The 18,792-nt window shown below is 41.3% G+C and overlaps 1 protein-coding gene across 3 annotated transcripts; it reads left to right on the top strand.

Moving 5' to 3' along the window:
- The first annotated feature begins 5,976 nt into the window (after positions 1-5,976).
- Positions 5,977-17,989, top strand: PSMG1 (proteasome assembly chaperone 1). 3 transcript variants are annotated; one of them, XM_024758344.1, is made up of 7 exons: positions 5,977-6,170; positions 7,469-7,575; positions 8,644-8,795; positions 11,113-11,175; positions 13,790-13,988; positions 14,859-14,995; positions 17,776-17,989. In XM_024758344.1, the coding sequence occupies exons 1-7, from the start codon at positions 6,034-6,036 to the stop codon at positions 17,848-17,850; spliced, it is 870 nt and encodes a 289-aa protein (XP_024614112.1). In that variant the 5' UTR covers positions 5,977-6,033; the 3' UTR covers positions 17,851-17,989. The 3 variants fall into 3 exon arrangements, with proteins under 3 accessions (XP_024614112.1, XP_024614111.1, XP_024614110.1); XM_024758343.1 differs by having other exon boundaries at positions 5,993-6,170; positions 13,790-13,991; positions 17,776-17,984; XM_024758342.1 differs by having other exon boundaries at positions 5,993-6,170; positions 13,790-13,994; positions 17,776-17,984.
- The last annotated feature ends 803 nt before the right edge of the window (positions 17,990-18,792 follow it).

Raw genomic sequence — 18,792 nt, 5'->3', positions numbered from 1 at the left:
TGGGGTGGACCTGCTGCATGGAGGGCCCCTGCCCTGCTGAGTAGCTCAGCCTGCTAAAATGCCGTTTTTGCAATGCCGTGGGACTTATATTGAGCACATCATGTCTTTAGAAATAGAATTTCACTGGAAAAGCAAAGAGAAGACTGAGGCATTTGTGGGGGGTTGCTTTTAGCAGAGTAGTTCCTAATCTACTTCGGGAGAACTTTCATGGGTCTTGGAGAAAGCACAAAGCACATCTTTGAAACGAGTTTCATAGACTTAAGGTAAAATCTGAAGGGTTTTTCTTTTGAGTGTGGAAGACCTTCCTCATAATCCTTGCTCTTTTGTTAATGAACATGTCAATCCACAGAAGCCATTTTCACCTGTCCTCATTTGCCCTTGGTGACAGAAAGATACACATCTCCCTTCACAAAAGGAAAAACTAAGAAGGTTGGTAATTTGTAGTTTCACTGCTACAGAGTAACCGTGTTGATAGCTGAGAAAACCCTTACTTTCTCTCCTTAGCAGTGAAGAGGATATAGTGGAAGTGAGTCCTCCAGATGTGTGGTGATTTCAGTATCTGCAGCCTTTCCTTATCAACTGCTGAATGTCTGGAAACATGAGGCAGGGCCCTACAACTTCACCCCCCAGCAAGACTTGTGAACCTTTAATACAGTTTTAGATAGTTTGATTCAATGGCAGCAAGACTAGATTGCCAACAGATAAGGCCCAATATTCAGGGGCTGATGAACTTCAGATGCATTTTTATCAAGAGATATTTTTGCCCCAGATACTTTTGCTCATTAATCTTGTATTTGAAACTTGAAAATATAGCATTCATATGTTGGCAAAAATGCTATGAGCCCATCTAAGCTGGTAGATGTGGAGTGGTAGGCCCAGCGCCATGAGGCAGCTCAGCACAGCCCCACTAAGATCCATCTGAGCTACCTCGGAGGCTGCCTCAGGCCACATGAAGGACCTGCCTCTCTAGTGTGCCTTTTGTCCTGCCTTTTGGCTGGTGGATCCCGTCACAGTTTCTAGCTCACAGCTACAATAACACTTCTTCAAAGGAAGCTTTCCTTGTCCCTTACGAAGTTAGGTTTCTAGAGTATTTCTCACAGCACCCTGTGCTTCCTTATACCAACTATACTTGCGTATGTAGAGTTCATTTCTTTTAGAATATTTAGCCTGATCCTCTGTGTGCCCAGCATATACCAGCTCAGAAAGTATCTGAATAATAGTGAAACTAGGATTTAATCATTTCAGTTATATAAAATGCTGAAATAATTTGAAAAAAAATGAATCTAGGATGAAAACCACATTTCAGTTATATAAAACTAATACACAGTTCCTTTTTATCTACTAGTTACCCATGTAATTTTTTTTGACTGAAGGAAATATTGGTGTTGGAACTAAAACCTTAATGATCTTGAATCTGTAGGGCTGATGCTGTATCATCAGTCATGATGGCATTTCCTTCTTGTTTAGGTTCTAGGAAAATTATTTCAGAAATCATATTGAGTATTTTAAAGTAATTCAACATAGAGTATTAGAAATGATACCAAAATTTTTAAACCTACAAAGTTCTATTGAAAAAATTCAGATTTTTAAAAAGTGCTTTTAGGTTAGTAGCTTTAGGTTAGTGACTGAACGTACTTAACTCCATTCTTACAAGTCTGCTACTGCTTTGAGTGACAGTTATCCTTCCAGATTGCAAAGTATGCCAGGTGCAAGGGATCCTAGCTTCTACCCAAGACTTCCTTTTGTAGGTAAGGAAATGGAAGGTTATATCAGTGTCGAAAACGTATCATTGACGACGATCATTTATGTTTTTTAATTTAGCAATGTGAGTAGTTTTAACATTTATTGTTTCGGAATGTATTGTTGAGGAATGTAAGTAGTAGTAAAATCTTGTGTTACAAGATTTTTCCATTTATATGAACTTTCACTCATTTTTCAGAATCTGTTCCTAGAGACAGAGACCCCAATACAAAAATGAGAACATGTATGCATAATCAGAAGGATGCAGTGCAAATGCCTAGTGAAACTCTGAAAGCAAAAATGATGCCTGAGAAAGTTCCCCGCAGATGTGCCACTGTTGCTGCAAATAAAGATAATGAGTAATCTAAAGGAAACGATTTCAGGACCAGAAAAGGGGTGGATTAGGGAGAGTAGCAGAAGACTGACCCGTTGAAATGCTGCTGCTGCAGCTAAGAAAAATTACTGAATGTTTATAAAGAGGATGACACAACCATAAATTCTGAAAGTGAAAAGGAGCTAGAAGATATTAATAGAAAAATGCCTTTTTTAGGGCGGTTCAGATCCTGGAAAGAGAAAGCACAGTAGTGACTATGAAAATGTAGAGTGGAATTGAAAACCAGGGGCCACAAGTAAACTGGCAGTTGCATTCTGCTCCTAGCTCTAACGTTAATCCCTTGTTGGCACCTTCGGAGGAATTTCTAAAAGCCATAATCCAGTGGGTCAAAGTGGGAGGACGGCTTCCTCCTAGTCAGCCCTTGTACACACACACGTTACAGAGAATTCTGAAGGGGAAGTAGATTGTGGAGCCTGTAGCTGGAGAGGCGGAAAGAAAAGACAAATGGCCTGTCGTGAGATTATTCCTTTCCAGAAAGGGAGGGCCTTGAAGAAATCTCTTGATTCTTTAGAGGAAGAAAATAATGGGAATTGTACAGGGTTGAGATTTCAAAATCTCAACCTGATGCTAATTTTCAGCGTTCTGCATTACAGTATAAAATTTCAGACCACCATGACTGTAGTGTCATTAATGAAATAAGAGAAAATAAGGCACATTTCAAGAGGAAGTGCCATTGAGCCTATTTGACTTTTTTTTTTTTTCTTTTTTTTTTTTTTTTTTGCGGTACGCAGGCCTATTTTTTTTTTTTTTTTTTTTTTTTTTTTTTTTTGCGGTACGCAGGCCTCTCACTGTTGTGGCCTCTCCCGTTGCGGAGCACAGGCTCCGGACGCGCAGGCTCAGCGGCCATGGCTCACGGGCCCAGTCGCTCCGCGGCATGTGGGATCCTCCGGGACGGGGGCATGAACCCGCGTCTCCTGCATCGGCAGGCAGACTCTCAACTACAGTGCCACCAGGGACGCCCGAGCCTATTTGACTTTTGATTGAAGCAAATACTTTAACAAGATCCACTCCCCATAATTCGCAGCCCCCAAAGTTATAAACAAACTATAGAAGGACCTGGGGATTCAATGATGGGGATGTTGATAAATGAGTTCTGAAGTAGAGCATTGGAAATAGACAATTAGAGAAAATCCATTAGTATTTTTCTTTTGTTTATAATACTGGAATTCATACTGAATGGTGACCACTTGATATGACTAATTCAGGGAATATATATTTTTCTATGAAAGCTATGAATGTGACTATCACAACTTTTTCTCATTTTTACTTTCATGTAGCAGAATTTACAGAGATGGCCAAAATGTGCCTCACTATGAGGCAGATCTTAGTTTTAATGACATAGAAAATAAAAAGTATAAAGATCAAAACAGTCATATTTTTAGATGATAGTCACATCCTCTTACGTTTCTCTATAGCACCTTAAAAGAACTTTATGAACTTATTACAAATTTATTACAGTCTCATCACAATGGCAGCATGTCTGGGCTATTTCAGTCCTTCACTAGGATTGGAAAATCTGGTCTTGATACTATAAAGAACTTATTTGCAATGAGGTTTAATTTGTTAATAGTTGAAATTAAAATCACCAGATTAAATGAACGCACTGTCAAATCTTTTTAACATGGTAACATGCTATTGGAAAACTGAATTGTTAGAAGCAAGCTGTTTTCCCATTTAAAAATATCTGTGAATATTAATATAAGATTTGCATGTGTAAATCTGAGAAAGTAAAATATAGAAACAAGGGTTTCTATTCCTTTTTCATTAGACTAATGTAGTGCATATTTTTTGGTTATACAGATCAACTGAGTGTCTTGATTACTTGAGAAATTTGTGGTTGCATGTCTGCTTAAAAAAAGGCTTTTTGTTGTCATTTTCTTTCTCTTAGCATAAGCCAGAGTATTTCTAACCTACGGAGTCTGTGTTCTTTGCTCTGTTTATAGTATATTTTCATCTGAAATACTGATACCAGTAACTTGTTACTAGTACAGGTGAGAAAGGGAAGAATTCCTAATAAACTGCTAATATTTTTAGGTGCATGAGGTTTGATTTTTGATCTTTAATGAAATGTTTAAACCCATTTTCAGTCCCATATTTACACTTAATTTCATAGAAACTTCTTATTGGGTATGCTGTGTCCTCAACAAATGCCATAAAATGAAAATGTTAAAATCTCAGTCTAAGACTATTTTATTCAAAGTTTTTTGACAGGTTCAGTGTCATGAAAATTTCATTTTGAAATTATAACTTACTGTGGTGGGGTTAATTTCTGTCAGTACTTGAGATTGTATCATCAGCCTTCTTTCATAGTGGAATCCCTTTTCCGGTTGAGTATTTAATTTGAACATATACGTGCCTTTTTTTAAGTGTTTGGCCTAAATTTATTGTAACTGCATGAAGTAAGCATTTGTTTAAAATTTAACATTCTTGTAAAACTCTCTCTCTCTGAAATGTATGCAGAATTTTAATCATGGCTAAATGTACTATCATTACCCTATTTATAATTTTAATCAGCTTTCCACAAGTGGTTTTTTTAATAATGTAATTGAAATCAAATTTAGGATCTTACTGGTAAAAATGAAGCTATTTTATTGAACAGAAGGACTAAGTGATGCCCAAACTTTTATTCTGCAATTCAGTCATTCTGTAAAACCAAGTAACCCAGGAGTGTTAATGCAGTTTTAAAATATTACACTGGTAGTCTTGTATATTCTAGCTTGCTAGCTATACCCAAAGTTTCCTAAGCTCTAACTGGATAGCAATTTGGTCTTATTATTTATACTTAAATGTTCAAATTTCTTCAAAACTCAATATATTATTTTGCAGTAATGTGTAAAATTGCTAAATACTGATTTTATGGAAAGGCTTGTTCCACGTCTTTAAACAAGATGTTTCTAGCAACAGATTTCTGAGATTTTTTCTTTAATCTCAAGAGGCTCCCCCGACCCCAAATTAGCACTTAACTTTGTTACTATCTATTGATAGGGTTTCAGAATGTAAGCAATGCCCTCTAGTTTCAGCACAACTAAATCTAGGTGAATGGACTTTTTTTTTTTTTCCGTTGCAATACTGGGTATTTTCATTTAAACTATGGTATAGTGTCCCTTTTCTCTCCTGCTTGGATTAGTGCTCCGTTAACTTTGTCTCGATTAAATTTGAAAGATGAGAACCAATTCAAAAATTACGTACTTTGCTTATTAATGAAAGGCTATTTAAAACGAAAACAAACTTTGTATTAGAAATGGCCAAGTCTTAAAAAAGAAGCAACTATTTTTGCATTCTCATTAAGTCTTTTGGATCAGCTTGACAAGCATCAGCTTTTGAAATGTGACTTCCTATTGCCAGAGTAAAGGCTCATTTTTACAACACCGCGAAGCACTGTATTTCTTCCTGCCCTCCTCTGTCCACTGTCCCTAGGACGCGCCGGGCTGGCACCTACCTGGGTCGGTCGCAGTTTGAAGCCGGGTGCTTAATAAACCAAAGCTCACCCAGTCACTCCTAACGGAGAAGAAAACGGAAACGGATTTAACGAAGGAAAGGTAACCTGGCTGCCCTCTTCCCGGAGCGCTACAAACTGGGGCTGGGGCGGCCGAGCCCCTCCTCTGCCAGTTACCTGCCGGACGGGAGACCCCGCCCCCTGGCTCGCCTCTCGTTTCTCGCCTCTCTAGCCTGCAGTCATCCGATCTCTCGGTGGCCCAGCCGAGCTCAGGCGGCTGAAGAATAAACGCTCCGGGCTTGCGCCGCCGCAAGGACCGGGGCGCATGCGCGGGGGTGGTGCCACGCCCCCCCACCCCGCCCCCGTGGGGGGGCGGTGTGTGGTGGTGCTCAGGGGCGCTTGCGCGGGGCGCGTGCGTCGTGCTGTGGAGCCGCAGTTCGGCCGGGAGAGTGTGAGGGCGGTTATGGCAGCCACGTTCTTCGGGGAGGTGGTGAGGGCGCCGTGCCGAGCCGGGACGGAGGACGAGGAGGAGGAGGAAGAGGAGGGGAGGAGGGAGACGCCCGAAGACGGGGAGGTCCGGCAGCAACTGGCGCGGAAGAGGTGAGGTCTTGGGCGCGACGTCGCAGACCTGTCCTGGCGGGCGCAGGAGCAGACGCGCAGGCGCAGGGGTCGCGGCTGCTCCGCGCTCGGCACCGGTCCTCGAGGGGCACAGGGGGTCCAGACAGTTCCGGGGGCGCCGGGTGGAGGCGGCTCGTGGGGCTTGCTGCAGGCTCCGTGGAGCCGTCGGATCCTCGCGTCTTTAAAGGCATCCTTTAGCTTTGATGCGAGTGGTTTCCTGCGGGCTTGTTAGGTTTTCCAGCGCTGCAGGGCTGTCTTCCCGCCCCAGGTTTGTCGTGTCTTTGGTTTATGGACATAAGACAGGTCTTTTAGAACTTTCTTCGCCGGCGCACGCCTCAGTTAGTATTACGTGTCAGTAGCAGATGGATATGTCTTTTTAAAAAATGGATTATTTCCAAACACACAGACACTGGAGAAAATAGTAAAATGACACTTTAAGCCCATACAGTCACGTAAGTTCAACAGTTATGAAGATTTTGCCACATTTATTTTATCTTCCTCCACCCCCTAGGTGGGTCCCAGTCACCGTGGCCTTTCACCGCTACAGTTTTCCGAATGCGTCTCAACGATATAGGCATTGTCTTACGCATGCTGTCATCCTCCTTAACAATTAATAATACTTTTTGGATACTGTTTAATAGCCAGTCCGTGGTCAGATTTATGCAGTTGTCTCAGACGTGACATTTTACAGTGGGCTTCTGGAAATCAGAATCCTGGCCAGGCTCGCACCTTACATTTAGATGTTTCTTCTTTTGTGCTTCCTTTCGTTTGGAGCAGTCCCCCTCCTTTTTCACCCTGGCTGAGAGACTGATTGTCCTGCAGGCTGTCCCATGCTCTGGATTTGCCTGATTGCTTCCTCTTGGTGTCATTTATGCAGATGTGTGTCCATCACCTGCATCTCCTGTAAAGGGAAGCTCCTTCTAAGAGGCTTGGTCAGTATTTTGCTGGCACGGATGCCTCAGAGGTGGTATTTGCAGTTTCTTACTGCACACTGTGCCCAGTTGTCCCACTTTTAGGGGTTCTAAGATGGATTGATCAGTGGGTCAGCTGGACAGCTTGATCCCTCTTGTACAGTTCAGGAACTTTGCAGCAAAGGGTTTTACCTGTTAGTTACCGTCGCCTGAATCCATTGTCTCCTTAGGATTATAATTATGTTTTTTATAGAATTAAAGTTTGCATTTTACTTAATACAAAATCATACTTATAGTAGCCTTTTTGTCATAGTATAGTACTGATTACATTTAAATTGCTTTCGTTTCGTCTTTCGTTTCTTGTGTTAGGGAGGTGCGGCTCCTTCGAAGACAAGCAAAAACAACTTTGGAAGTTTCTCTGCTAGAAAAATATCCTTGCTCCAAGTTTATAATTGCTATAGGAAACAATGCAGTAGGTAAGTGCAAGTGCATTAGACTACACATTTTGTTGAAAGAGCAAAAGCTGAAGTTACTTATTTATTTCCACCATAAAAGATTTCTAATGTCTGTTACTTTTTTAGAAAAAGTCGTAGCAGAGTAACTTTGTATCTGAGTGAATTCTATCCCTGCTCATGCGGCAGTCTTTTTGATAAGCTTGAAAAATGAGATTTAGAGGAAATATTCTTGGCTCTGGGAACTTACGAAGTCAAGGAAACACAGTTGTTACTTTTTTAGAAAAAGTCGTAGCAGAGTAACTTTGTATCTGAGTGAATTCTATTGCGGCAGTCTTTTTGATAAGCTTGAAAAATGAGATTTAGAGGAAATATTCTTGGCTTTGGGAACTTATGAAGTCAAGGAAACACAGTTCTAGTATACAGGTTTTCTTAGGCTTCTGGGCCTGTCGTGGCCAGACTGGGAGGGCAGCGGTGGCATGTGTAACACGGCCCCCTTTTGAGTTAACCAACTCCTTTAAAGACATATGGAGCACTCTAAAAATGACAATAATAATTGCTACATTTTTCAGTACTTGGTTTCTAAGATCTTCACATATATGAATTCATTTGATAGGTTAAAGCCAGAACGGTGCAGAGTGCAGCTAGAACAACGCACACACACCTGTATCGTTTTAGGGGGTTCACAGGCATGGAGGAGAGCCTTGGGGAACCCCAGTGCAGATTCCTTGCCCTGTAAGGTACCCCTAGTGCTTGTAGAGGAGTACGTGGTAAATAACTGCTGACTCATTTACATGAAGTTCTCCTGGCCTGAAATTTTCCACAAGGGTGTTACAGTGTGTGCCTGGTAAAGTCTGTCAGCAAACCTGTCTTCTCGATTCCCGGCTCCAGTACCACCTGTACTCAGGGTGTGGCCTTTAACTTCTTGAGGCCTCAGCGTGTTTTTCTGCAAGACGATGGTGTGCATAAGGTTGATGGTCTCAATGGCTCTTTCAGCTCTAAGATTCTCAAGTAACCTGAATATCTTTTTTATTGAATAGAAAATGCAACTTGCGGATCCAAACACTAACTTATGCGAATTGTTTTTCACAGCATTTTTGTCATCATTCATCATGAATTCAGGAGTCTGGGAAGAAGTTGGTTGTGCTAAACTCTGGAATGAATGGTGTAGGACAGTGGACACTACACACCTGTCCCCCACAGAGGCTTTTTGTGTGTTTTATCACCTAAAATCGAATCCCTCGGTATGTGGGGCCTGGCTTGTATGTTTAAGTGGGGTTCCTTAGGCATCATTTATGTAGTGTTCCTTTAAATTTCATGTTCCTTTATGTCTCCTTTTGGGCTGAGGAATTCTGCCTGTAGGCAGTGTTGGTAACCACTTTTTTGTCTGGTTCTTGTTTTTTTATTTTTAAAATTAAAAACAAATTAAAAAAAATTTTAATTAAAAAGCCTTTTTTCATTGAAGCATACTTGGTCAACAACGTCACTTTTTTGTTTATATAAATGTTAACGTGGTGTGTTGGTAAACTTCTGAGGAAATTCTGAAATAAATTTTTTTAGAAACAAACCAGAAACATTAGATATTTAAACTTTGCCCACATTCAAAGAATGATTTAAGGTGGCAAAGGTGAACATGGGAAAATGCGTACTCGCTGTGGAAGCAGGGAGTTCTGCTTTGTCGCCGTATACCCACCCGGTACTCAGCCAATGCTGAGCACAGCCTAGGGACTCAGTTAACGTTGAGCAGGTGGATGCTTCGTGCATTCTAAATACAATTCTGTTGACCTTAAGCTTTCATCCTCACCTGATTCATCCTCATTTTTTTTTTTTTTTTTCTTTTGGCCGCTCCCCTCGTCTTTCGGAATCTTAGTTCCCCAACCAGGGATCAAACCCGTGCACCCTGCAGTGGAAGTGCAGAGTCTTAACCACTGGACTGCCAGCGAATTCCTAATTCATCCCGATTTTTTAAGTTATGAAAGATAACTCTGTAGCTGATGCCTAGTGATTTCATTGGAACCGTTTGTCCTAACCCTATCCTTGGGTTCATTGAGAGGAAGGAGTGTCCTGGGCGGTTTGGGAGACAGGTCAGGCAGGTGAGGTGGCCGGGCAGGTGATGTCTGTCTCACCACCTGCTTGTCTGACAGAGTGCCGTTCCACAGCTGTTGAGTGCTTGAACAGAGGCCAGGGGCAGGGATTCAGACAATGCAAGAAGTCAGTAATTCCATAATACTATAATGTTAGCCTTGAAAACTATAAAATTTGATTTTGTAATACTTACAGTTTGTTTTTGTAATATGTTATCCAAAGTTATTAAAGTTTACATAAGGATTTTTGTAAACATCCAGTATTTATAGGAAATAAGTAATAAGGAAACTAAGCATTTTTTTTTTAAGATTTTTTGATGTGGACCATTTTTAAAGTCTTTGTTGAATTTGTTACAACATTGCTTCTGGTTTATGTTTCGGTTTTTTGGTCCCGAGGCATGTGGGATCTTAGCTCCCTGACCAGGGGTCGAACCTGTACTCTCTGCGTTGGAAGGCGAAGTCTTAACCACTGGACTGCCAGGGAAGTCCCAAAGCATGTTCTTTATCTGATCCTTAGTGGGAAGTTTTCACTCTAGAATACATCATGGAGGTCAAGCGGTAGAAATTTGTTACTGCATTTAGTTATACCATTGATTGGTTGGGTGTCTCTTGACTATCTAGAATCTTTGTGTGTAGCTAATTCCATATCTAGTCTTTCTCTTCCCCCTGTCCCTGGGCCCTCTTTTTCCCTCTTGTGCTGCTGCTTCACTTTTTTTTTTTTTGGCCACACCACACTGCATGCGAGATCTTAGTTCCGCCCAACCAGGGATCGAACCCGTGCCCCCGAAGTGGAAGTGCGGAGTCTTAACTGCCGGATCACCAGGGAAGTCCTTGTGTTTCATTTTTTCCCACTTGTGTCATTAAGTGTTAGTGTTTCTGGCGATATTTCAATAGAAGACAAAGTTGACTTTTATGGATGCTATCATTCCACAAGCATTAATAATCCGGAATGTCATCCTTTTCCAGCATTGTGCATTGCATGTTTTCACTTCAAGCACATGGTCTGGACATGGTGTCTAGAATAATATTGCCTTCCAGGCATCAGCAGTGTCCTAGGGTGCCGCTGGGCTGAGATGCTGCTGGGCTGCTGTCCTGATGGCACTTAATGTTTTTATAACGCTTTTTGAGTTTGATCTTCACAGTGTGTGGCATCACCCACCCCCGGACGGGCAGCAGGCCTGGTGTCGTCTCTGTTTTATAAAGAGGACTCCAGTAGTACGTACTGATAGTATCTTTAGAATCTCCTGTGCCAGCCATCACAGTTGCTCTGTCAATGTGTACTTTTCTCTGATACTAATTGCCAGTAGTGGCTTGATTCTTAAATTTTAAAGAAAAATAAGTAAGGCAGTAGCAGATTAAGCAAAACAAGTGTTATCCAGAGGTTATGTTGGGATTCACATGATAGGTATACGATGACAGTGTGGGGTGTGTGTAACATTTATGTGACCTGACAGAAAACTCGGGGTTTGATTTTCAGGTTGTGCTCTGTCAATGTAGTTGCTACGTTGCTGAAGATCAGCAGTATCAGTGGCTGGAAAAGGTAAGAGAGATTCTGGGGTTGCTCCTTCATCAAGGTTCAGTTTCTTTACACTTAAACCTATGTAGTCAGATGTTGAAGCGGGGTAAGTATTTGCTTTTTCCCTTAGAAATATAGTAGGAGTTTGTTACAGAATATAAAGAATAGAAGAACTCATTTGGCAGATGTGATCAGCAATGTGCTAAAGATCGTTGGTCATAAAAACATAAGACATAGTTGGAACAAGTTACCCCATGAAACAGAGCAGGGTTGCAGCCACGGGTGAAAACGGGCCGTGCTGACAGTGCTGCCTGGAAGCTCAGGGACGGGAGGTGAGAAACTGGGTTCCTGGGGTTGGTGCTCAGGTGACACTCACACCGGGGTTTCATCCATTTTTCGTAGCATTAGAATGGATCAGTTGAGGCTTCATTTTGTGGGAAAATTGAGCACATGGTATGTGTCCACTAAAACAAATTTTTCAGTGAAGAAATTAACTCAGCTAGAAATTTTAGAGAATAATCATTAATTTTGGTAGTTGCAGGTTATTATTATTTTTTAATTATTCATTTACTTATTTTTGGCTGCGTTGGGTCTTTGTTGCTGTGCAGGCTTTCTCTAGTTGCAGTGAGCGGGGGCTGCTCTTCGTTGTGGTGCGCGGGATTCTCATTGCGGTAGCTCCTCCTGTTGCGGAGCACGGGCTCTAGGCGCACGGACTTCAGTAGTTATGGCTCATGGGCTCTAGAGTGCAGGCTCAGTAGTTGTGGCGCACGGGCTCAGTAGTTGTGGTACGTGGGCTCTAGAGCGCAGGCTCAGTAGTTGTGGCGCACGGGCTTAGTTGCTCCGCAGCAGGTGGGATCTTCCTGGACCAGGGCTCGAACCCGTGCCTCCTGCACTGGCAGGCAGATTCTTAACCATTGCGCCACCAGGGAAGTCCAGTTGGTAGTTGCAGGTTATTTTTAAATGAAATAGCCCTTTTATATACGTCTTTTCAACATTGCAACTTAAATCTTAGGCATATTTTTATGTAGGTATTACAATTAACTTCATCAGAAATAAAAAATTTGATGTACACCTGCTTTAAACCCCATTGGGATACTTAGAAACATTTATTAAAAGTTATTCAATGCATTTTATTAAATGAGGAATTTTCTAATAAGATCTGTGAATCTTATGGTTGTATATATGATTTTATGCTGTGTACCTCTGTGTATTTTCTAGAGAGAGGGTCCATAGCTTTCAACAGATCTCAGAAGGGTAGGAAACTGCCATATTAATTTGTATTGTCAATTTATGTAGGGCGTTTTATTATTTTTGTACTATGAAACAGCTTTTCTCTCTCAGACTTGAAAAAATGTAGAATTATGCATTTCCAAAACAGAATTTTTTAATCAGTATTTTTCCCCCTGGGGATACTCTTCGGATCCCTCTGCTGTTGGGTTCACGTCACCCTCATAATCACACACAGTCCAACAGGTGTCAAGTATTGTGACTTCAGATGATAAGTATTTCAGGGAGGATGATAAATCAGGCCTTGTGAGTAACGTTATAGCCCTTAAATGGGACGTATCTGCTGACAAATGTATGTGGTGCTAAGTTTTGTGTTTATTTATAAAGCTACACTACAATTAAAGTCGCCTTATAAATCACGGCACATAATATAAAGTCTTCAGTTCCCTTGCTATTTGAAATAGCCGTTTTGCTCTCTTCATAAAATATTTTCAAACAAGGTGCAATGACCTAAAATCTACTCTTTTTTTCCTTAAAAGATAGCTGCTTTTTTTTTTTTCTTACATCACCAAAGATTTTAAAAGCTGGAAGGGTCCCTGGAAATCCATGAAATACCAACTTAGGTGGACATTGAGGTCTTGAGCGATTGAAACTTAGTCTACAATTGAAATAAATTTAAAAGCGAATTTAAGAATGATTTGCACTGATGAAACACTTATGAGTGCAACTTGCAAGTGATGTTCTTAGAAACATCCTTAATACAGTGTTCTTGAACCTATTATATTAGTGAAAGGATCACTTCCTGTTGCTGATACAACAGTAGTCTAAGTGGAGCGTTCTTAGAGATACCTGTGTTAGAAGAGATCTTGATCACGTCACTTTATCCAGTAAAGAATGGGTGTCACTCCCATTCACTTCTATTCAGTGTAACACTGTTCTCAACACTGATTGCAAGTAGTCATCTTAGAACCAGAACAAACTGGAACAAACCAGAAAGAATAATTTGCAGGCATCTGTGGAGGGCGGGAGAGGGCCCATAGTTGAGTGACTGCCTTACCTGCCATGGCATCCCTGGCTGTTAGCTGCTCTGCCTCCTTTGTTCCTGACTTCATTTAATCCAGATCACACCTCCCTCAGGTAAGTAAGTAGTCCTTAGTTCACAGGTGAGGAAGGTAACTTGGAGAAGGTTACCCAACTAGAAAGTGACAGAATTAAGATCAGACCCAGGTGAGGGCACAGCAAAGCATGGGTTTTGTTTTTCCATGGACAGTTCCACCCCTGCAAGGTGTGTGTGTGTGTATGTGAGTATATATATATGAATGGTGTAGATAAACAACTGGAGGGATGTTTCTGTTCTGTCACAAAATTATATATATATATATTTTTTAATTTGAAATCAATTTTGTGTTAGGTTTTTGGCTCTTGTCCAAGGAAGAATATGCAAGTAACTATTCTTACATGTCGACATGTTACTGACTATAAAACTTCAGAGTCTACCAGCAGTCTTCATACTCCTTTCCTGAAAGCCCTCAAAACACAGAATGCCAGAGAGCCTCCTTGCTGCTCACTGCTGGAACAGCCAAATATCGTGCCTGGCCTCCCTGCAGCAGGTGGTGGTACAGTACATAGCATTCACATTCTACCTTGTCATTGCTTTACTCGCAGTTATGAGTTGGACTAGTAGGGATCTTTTTGAGGCCGTTCGTTAATGATGATCGATGCCACTGTATTGCTGTTTGTCCTCACTGACTGCTCTAGTTGCTGGTATATTCCGTCTGGTTTGTGTCTTGAAACTTTCCAGACACACAGCTGTATGAGAGCAGCTCAGAGTTCTTAACCGTTAGCTTCCGAGTTGCCGTTTCTTTTTGGTCTTTGATAACTCATCATGCAAGCCAGTGTTAGATGTAAGTCGTTGGTGTATGAGAAGCTGGTAAAGTACGTTTTAATTGTCAGAATAGGAGCTTCAGATATTGAATTTTGGGAGTTGCTTCAATAGTTTATTTTTTATTCCTAACATCATATCAAATTATGATGGTCACTTTTTAGTGGCTAATATGTTATAATAGATAATTCAGTGTTATTTGTTAATAAATAAAATGTTTTTAACTTTCAGTGTTAAATTTACTAGAATAAATGGCTAAATATTTTACATTGTGCATTGTATATTTATTATTTAATTTACTTGAGTGTAGTCAGCAAAATTTTAATCTTGTGTCTTAGCTAACCCAGATGTGTCTCAGTAGTATGTTCAGAAAATGCAAAATAAACATAATTGTAAAAGCAAGAGATAACTTAGGAAAATAAATTGGCTTTGAAAGAAAATGTGCATTATAATTGGTTCAAAATGTCAGTAAATGCTTTGATTAAAAGAGGCAACAGAGATGACTATTTTTAAAAGCAGCCTTTATGAGTTAGAGGTATTTAATTTCAAAATCATATAACAGAAAACTTAAGTGATTTTTTTTCTTGTATATTCATAGTTCTGAGTTATTGTCAAGTATGGAAAATCTCTGCAATTCTGTACTTATGTTATACTGATGTGATGAAATTAGACCTAATCACAGCTGAAGCTTTTAAGCCTGTACTTTCTTCCAGAAGCTTGAAAGGTTTGGTTAAGGTAAGGTTTTATCTCATTGACTTAATAGCTGAGTTATTATAATGAACTTAGTAACAAACGTAAATGTATGGTATCAGTGTGGAACCTAAGCAGCACGTAGAGATCCTTTTTTCTCCGCGTAAAGAGAGAACTGCTGGTCTGGCAGTTTGAATTTGGTCGTCACATATTCTTCTAGATATACTTCTGTAACTTGGAGAATATTTTGTTCATGTTTTGTCAGGATAGATCAGTGCTTTAAATCCCAGATGTTTGTGTGGAAAGATGTTTTCACTGTTCAAGAAGTTTCTGTAACTAATTAATTTGGAAGGTGTGATTTTTGAGAAGGCATTTTTGAGCACAGTATGGATCAAATTATCATCATGTTTATTCACTTAATTTTACATGGGACTAGATGAGATAAATCTGTTCCCTGTTCTCAGTCTGGATATATCTGTGGGCTCCTTTCCCAGAAAAATACATATGGGAACATGTATAGAAAAGTTTTGCCAGTAATTTCAGGTAGTTTAGGAACTCCAGTCCTCTCCCTAAGAGATTAGCTGAAAGTCCGTGGACTCCTGGTTTAAGAACTTCTTCCTTAAAGGGAAGAGATTATAACAACATTGTTCCAAGTTGGAAGCCTTGTTTTATTCTAGAATGGCCATTAGTATTAGGGCAGCTTTTCTTGTAAGTTCTGTTGTCGTCATCTCATTTCATAGCTCTCATAAATTAGTTAGATTGTCAACTCCGTGGGAACGTTTTCCCTTTTGGTGTCCCCAGATCATCCTGAATATGATGTGTGGAAGGCCCTCAACCATTTGTTGAATTAGTAAGAGTGAAACTGTAGCTTAGTATAATTCAAGTATATCTTTCAGATGAGCTAGAGTCATGGATAATCTTTCAGGCAAATTGAGTTATTTTGTATTTAGCATCTCCTTCCGAGGATATAGTAACTAATAGTGCTGCTTGCATCTGTAGTTAACCGATTGGCTCTTCCCACTTCGTTGAGAGCAGGGGCCATGGCCCTTGTGTCTCTTCTGGGCACTTTCACTGGAGCATCTTTGCCACAGACATTGTGGCCGCAAGCATGTTCACTGCAGAAATTTTCATCACATAACTAATTGTCTGAAAGGCAGTTTGCCATAAAAGATAAAATAACGAAAAATAAAAGAGGGACATTAAAAAGGACATAGTGAAACATGAGAAATGAATAACAAATTTAGAAAGATTTTATTGCAAAATACTTGAATGCATTTAAAATGTATGTAAATTTATGGCGGTACTGTGCAAATAACAGATTCTGTGGGTTGTACGTAAGCTCTTGTCTTCCAAGTTGTACATACCTGTGAGCATACGTGTGTGTATGTATATATACGTATACATATGTGTGCGTGCGCGCGCGCACACACACACACACGTATAGGCTTGTTGATTGTCTCTTCTTTCAGCATTGCACCTTTTCTTTTTCACCAAAATTTCTTCCTTCATTAAGAGAGGTATCAGTTTCCAAGCCTGGGATGCATATGTGTGACCTGAGCCTCCTTATTGCCTTGTGAAACCTTTTCTGCACTGTTTGTTCTTGGCCTGTCGTCACATGTCCACTGGTGGACTTTCTTAGTAGCATGGGAAATGTGGACTCCACTCTGCACCTTCAAATCACTGAAGGATTTGTGAACTGGTGTGTTACCATTTTCTAGTGTAGTACACGATCTGGCTTTATCCTCTCCTGTTTCACACTTCCCCTAAGTTCTGTCACCGTATTTTGTGTCAAGTCGATGTGCATAGTTGTCACGATCCCCCGTTTTAAGACGCCAGGTCTGCTCGTCACCCTGCACACCATCATGAGGGCCAAGACTTAAGTGACTTAGAGAGTCCTGTGTCAACAGAGAGACCCAGACTGTGGGCCAGTTGTTTCGTCTTTTGTAGCTGAACTGCCGTGCGGCCAGTTAGCCCCGCGGTGAGCACAGTAGAGAGGAGCTGGGGCTTCAGCAGGGGGGCCCGGCGGGTTCTGCTCGTGGTGCAGTTGGTGCTCAGGGCACAGACGCTCCAGGAGCATCTGCACTCATTCTCAGACTTGCAAATCATCTGCCATGTGGGGTTTAAGTCAGCTTCCAGTGTCTTAAAAATATTCTTTGGAGAGGAAGTTTAATTAACTTTTTTAAAGTGGCTCTTTGAAGGGTGCTGTTTTCTTAATGACCAGATACAGTCATCCTGGCTTAGGTCATCTCTTCTGTCCTTCTCAAAGTGGTATTTGGTCAACAAAATGGAATTCTCTTGCACGCCTGCCGCGTGGACCCCACGGTGCTGGGTGGTCCACAGCCTGGAGGTGGCGCAGGTGGCCGCTGTGCCAGGTGCCAGCCAGGGCAGGGGGATGGGGGCGAGGCTGACCCGAGGAGAGGCCCCACGGGGAGGGTGGCCCTCCAGCTGGACTGGAAGGGTGGGTGAGTCCTGGGGGGAGGAACGTGCAGAGGGAGGCGGCGTGAGCACGAAGTTGGCAAGTTCAGGGTGCGTTTGAGGAGAGCGGTGGGGAGCGTGGTATTGGGGTGCAGACGGGCATGAGCTCAGGTGGGCCAAGCAGAGTGTCATGTCCGTCTGAGGGCTTTAAGCTCCCGGGAGACCTGAGGTCCCGGTAGAGCTTCGGGTGGGGGGGGGGACACGCTCAATGTCGTGTCTGCCGAGCGAGGAGGTGAGGGGCAGGGCCTGTCACGTTTGGTGCCCTTCTCTGCTTCTGCCTTGAGAGTGTGCCTTGCTCCTGACTGAATGCTCAGCCTCACTATATGAACGCCTTTTTTCTCTCCTTCCAGAATATTCCCCAGAGCACAGAGATACTGAAGAAATTGATGACAACAAATGAGATTCAGAGTAACATTTACACATGATTCCAAAGATTGTTTTGTAGAGTATATTACCCATCCATTCCTAGAAGGGGAGCGGCGTGCACTGTTTTGTAGGTTACTTTTTTTTCAGGGAGGTATTTTGAGGATGTTAACAGAATAAACTTATTTTAAATTCATTGTAGTTTTTGTTCCTTTTTTATGGTGGTACTGTTCACACCTGAAATAAGTCAGACGTTTTTCTTTATCCACTAGGTGGGAGTATTGTTTTATTTGAATATTTTAAGGTAATAGAGTTAAATTGTTCAAAAGCTACAGATAACGACAGGTTTTATAATATGGAAAAATATATACTTTGGTGCAAAAATTCTGTATGAAACCTGAAAGTTGATGATCTATTGGTGATTCTTATTATTTGGAAAGGTTCTATTTTATGAGTTCTTCAGTTTTTTTGTGTGTGTGTGTGAATAAAAATCAGTTTATTCAAAGTGAAACCAAAAAATTTGTGTTTCCTCATTTTCAGTAATATCTCACAGAAGCCTCTTTACGCAGACTTTCTGAGCTCTTTTGCAGGGTTAATGTGTCGATGTCCCCAGCTCTACTGCGGTAGAGTATTACACTAGAATGTGACTAGATCGTGAGCTCCAAGGAGCCACACTGCTTCACAGACCCACAAACTAAACTGTAACCTGCATCAGTGAAGATAAATTTTAAGATGGTGGAGTGGAGAAGTGCTTCTTATGTCTTCTTCCTTTCCTCCTATTTCGTTATTGAGTCATTGATATGTTATAGATTGAGACAGCTTACCCATTTCTGTCTTCTAGATTCAGTGTGTTTGTTGCTACTGGTTGGAGGTGGGCAGGGGAGACTGTTGGCTCCCCAAGTAAGCTCGGTTTCTCTTGTAGTCAAGTGCTGTGAGGCTTACGCGTATAACACGTCAACGTGCCCGGGTGATAGAAACTGGAATATTTTACTTCTTGCAAGAAT

This window comes from Neophocaena asiaeorientalis, unplaced genomic scaffold (genome assembly GCF_003031525.2).
Source record: "Neophocaena asiaeorientalis asiaeorientalis breed wild unplaced genomic scaffold, Neophocaena_asiaeorientalis_V1.1 scaffold45, whole genome shotgun sequence".
NCBI lineage: Eukaryota > Metazoa > Chordata > Mammalia > Artiodactyla > Phocoenidae > Neophocaena > Neophocaena asiaeorientalis.
This window is presented reverse-complemented; position numbering and strand designations above follow the sequence as displayed.

Coding starts and splice junctions, on each gene's coding strand:
- PSMG1 (XM_024758342.1), top strand. CDS start 6,034: ATGGCAGCCACGTTCTTCGGGGAGGTGGTGAGGGCGCCGTGCCGAGCC. Junction 7,576..8,643: donor TATAGGAAACAATGCAGTAG/GTAAGTGCAAGT, acceptor TGTTTTTCACAG/CATTTTTGTCATCATTCATC. Junction 11,176..13,789: donor AGTATCAGTGGCTGGAAAAG/GTAAGAGAGATT, acceptor ATTTTGTGTTAG/GTTTTTGGCTCTTGTCCAAG.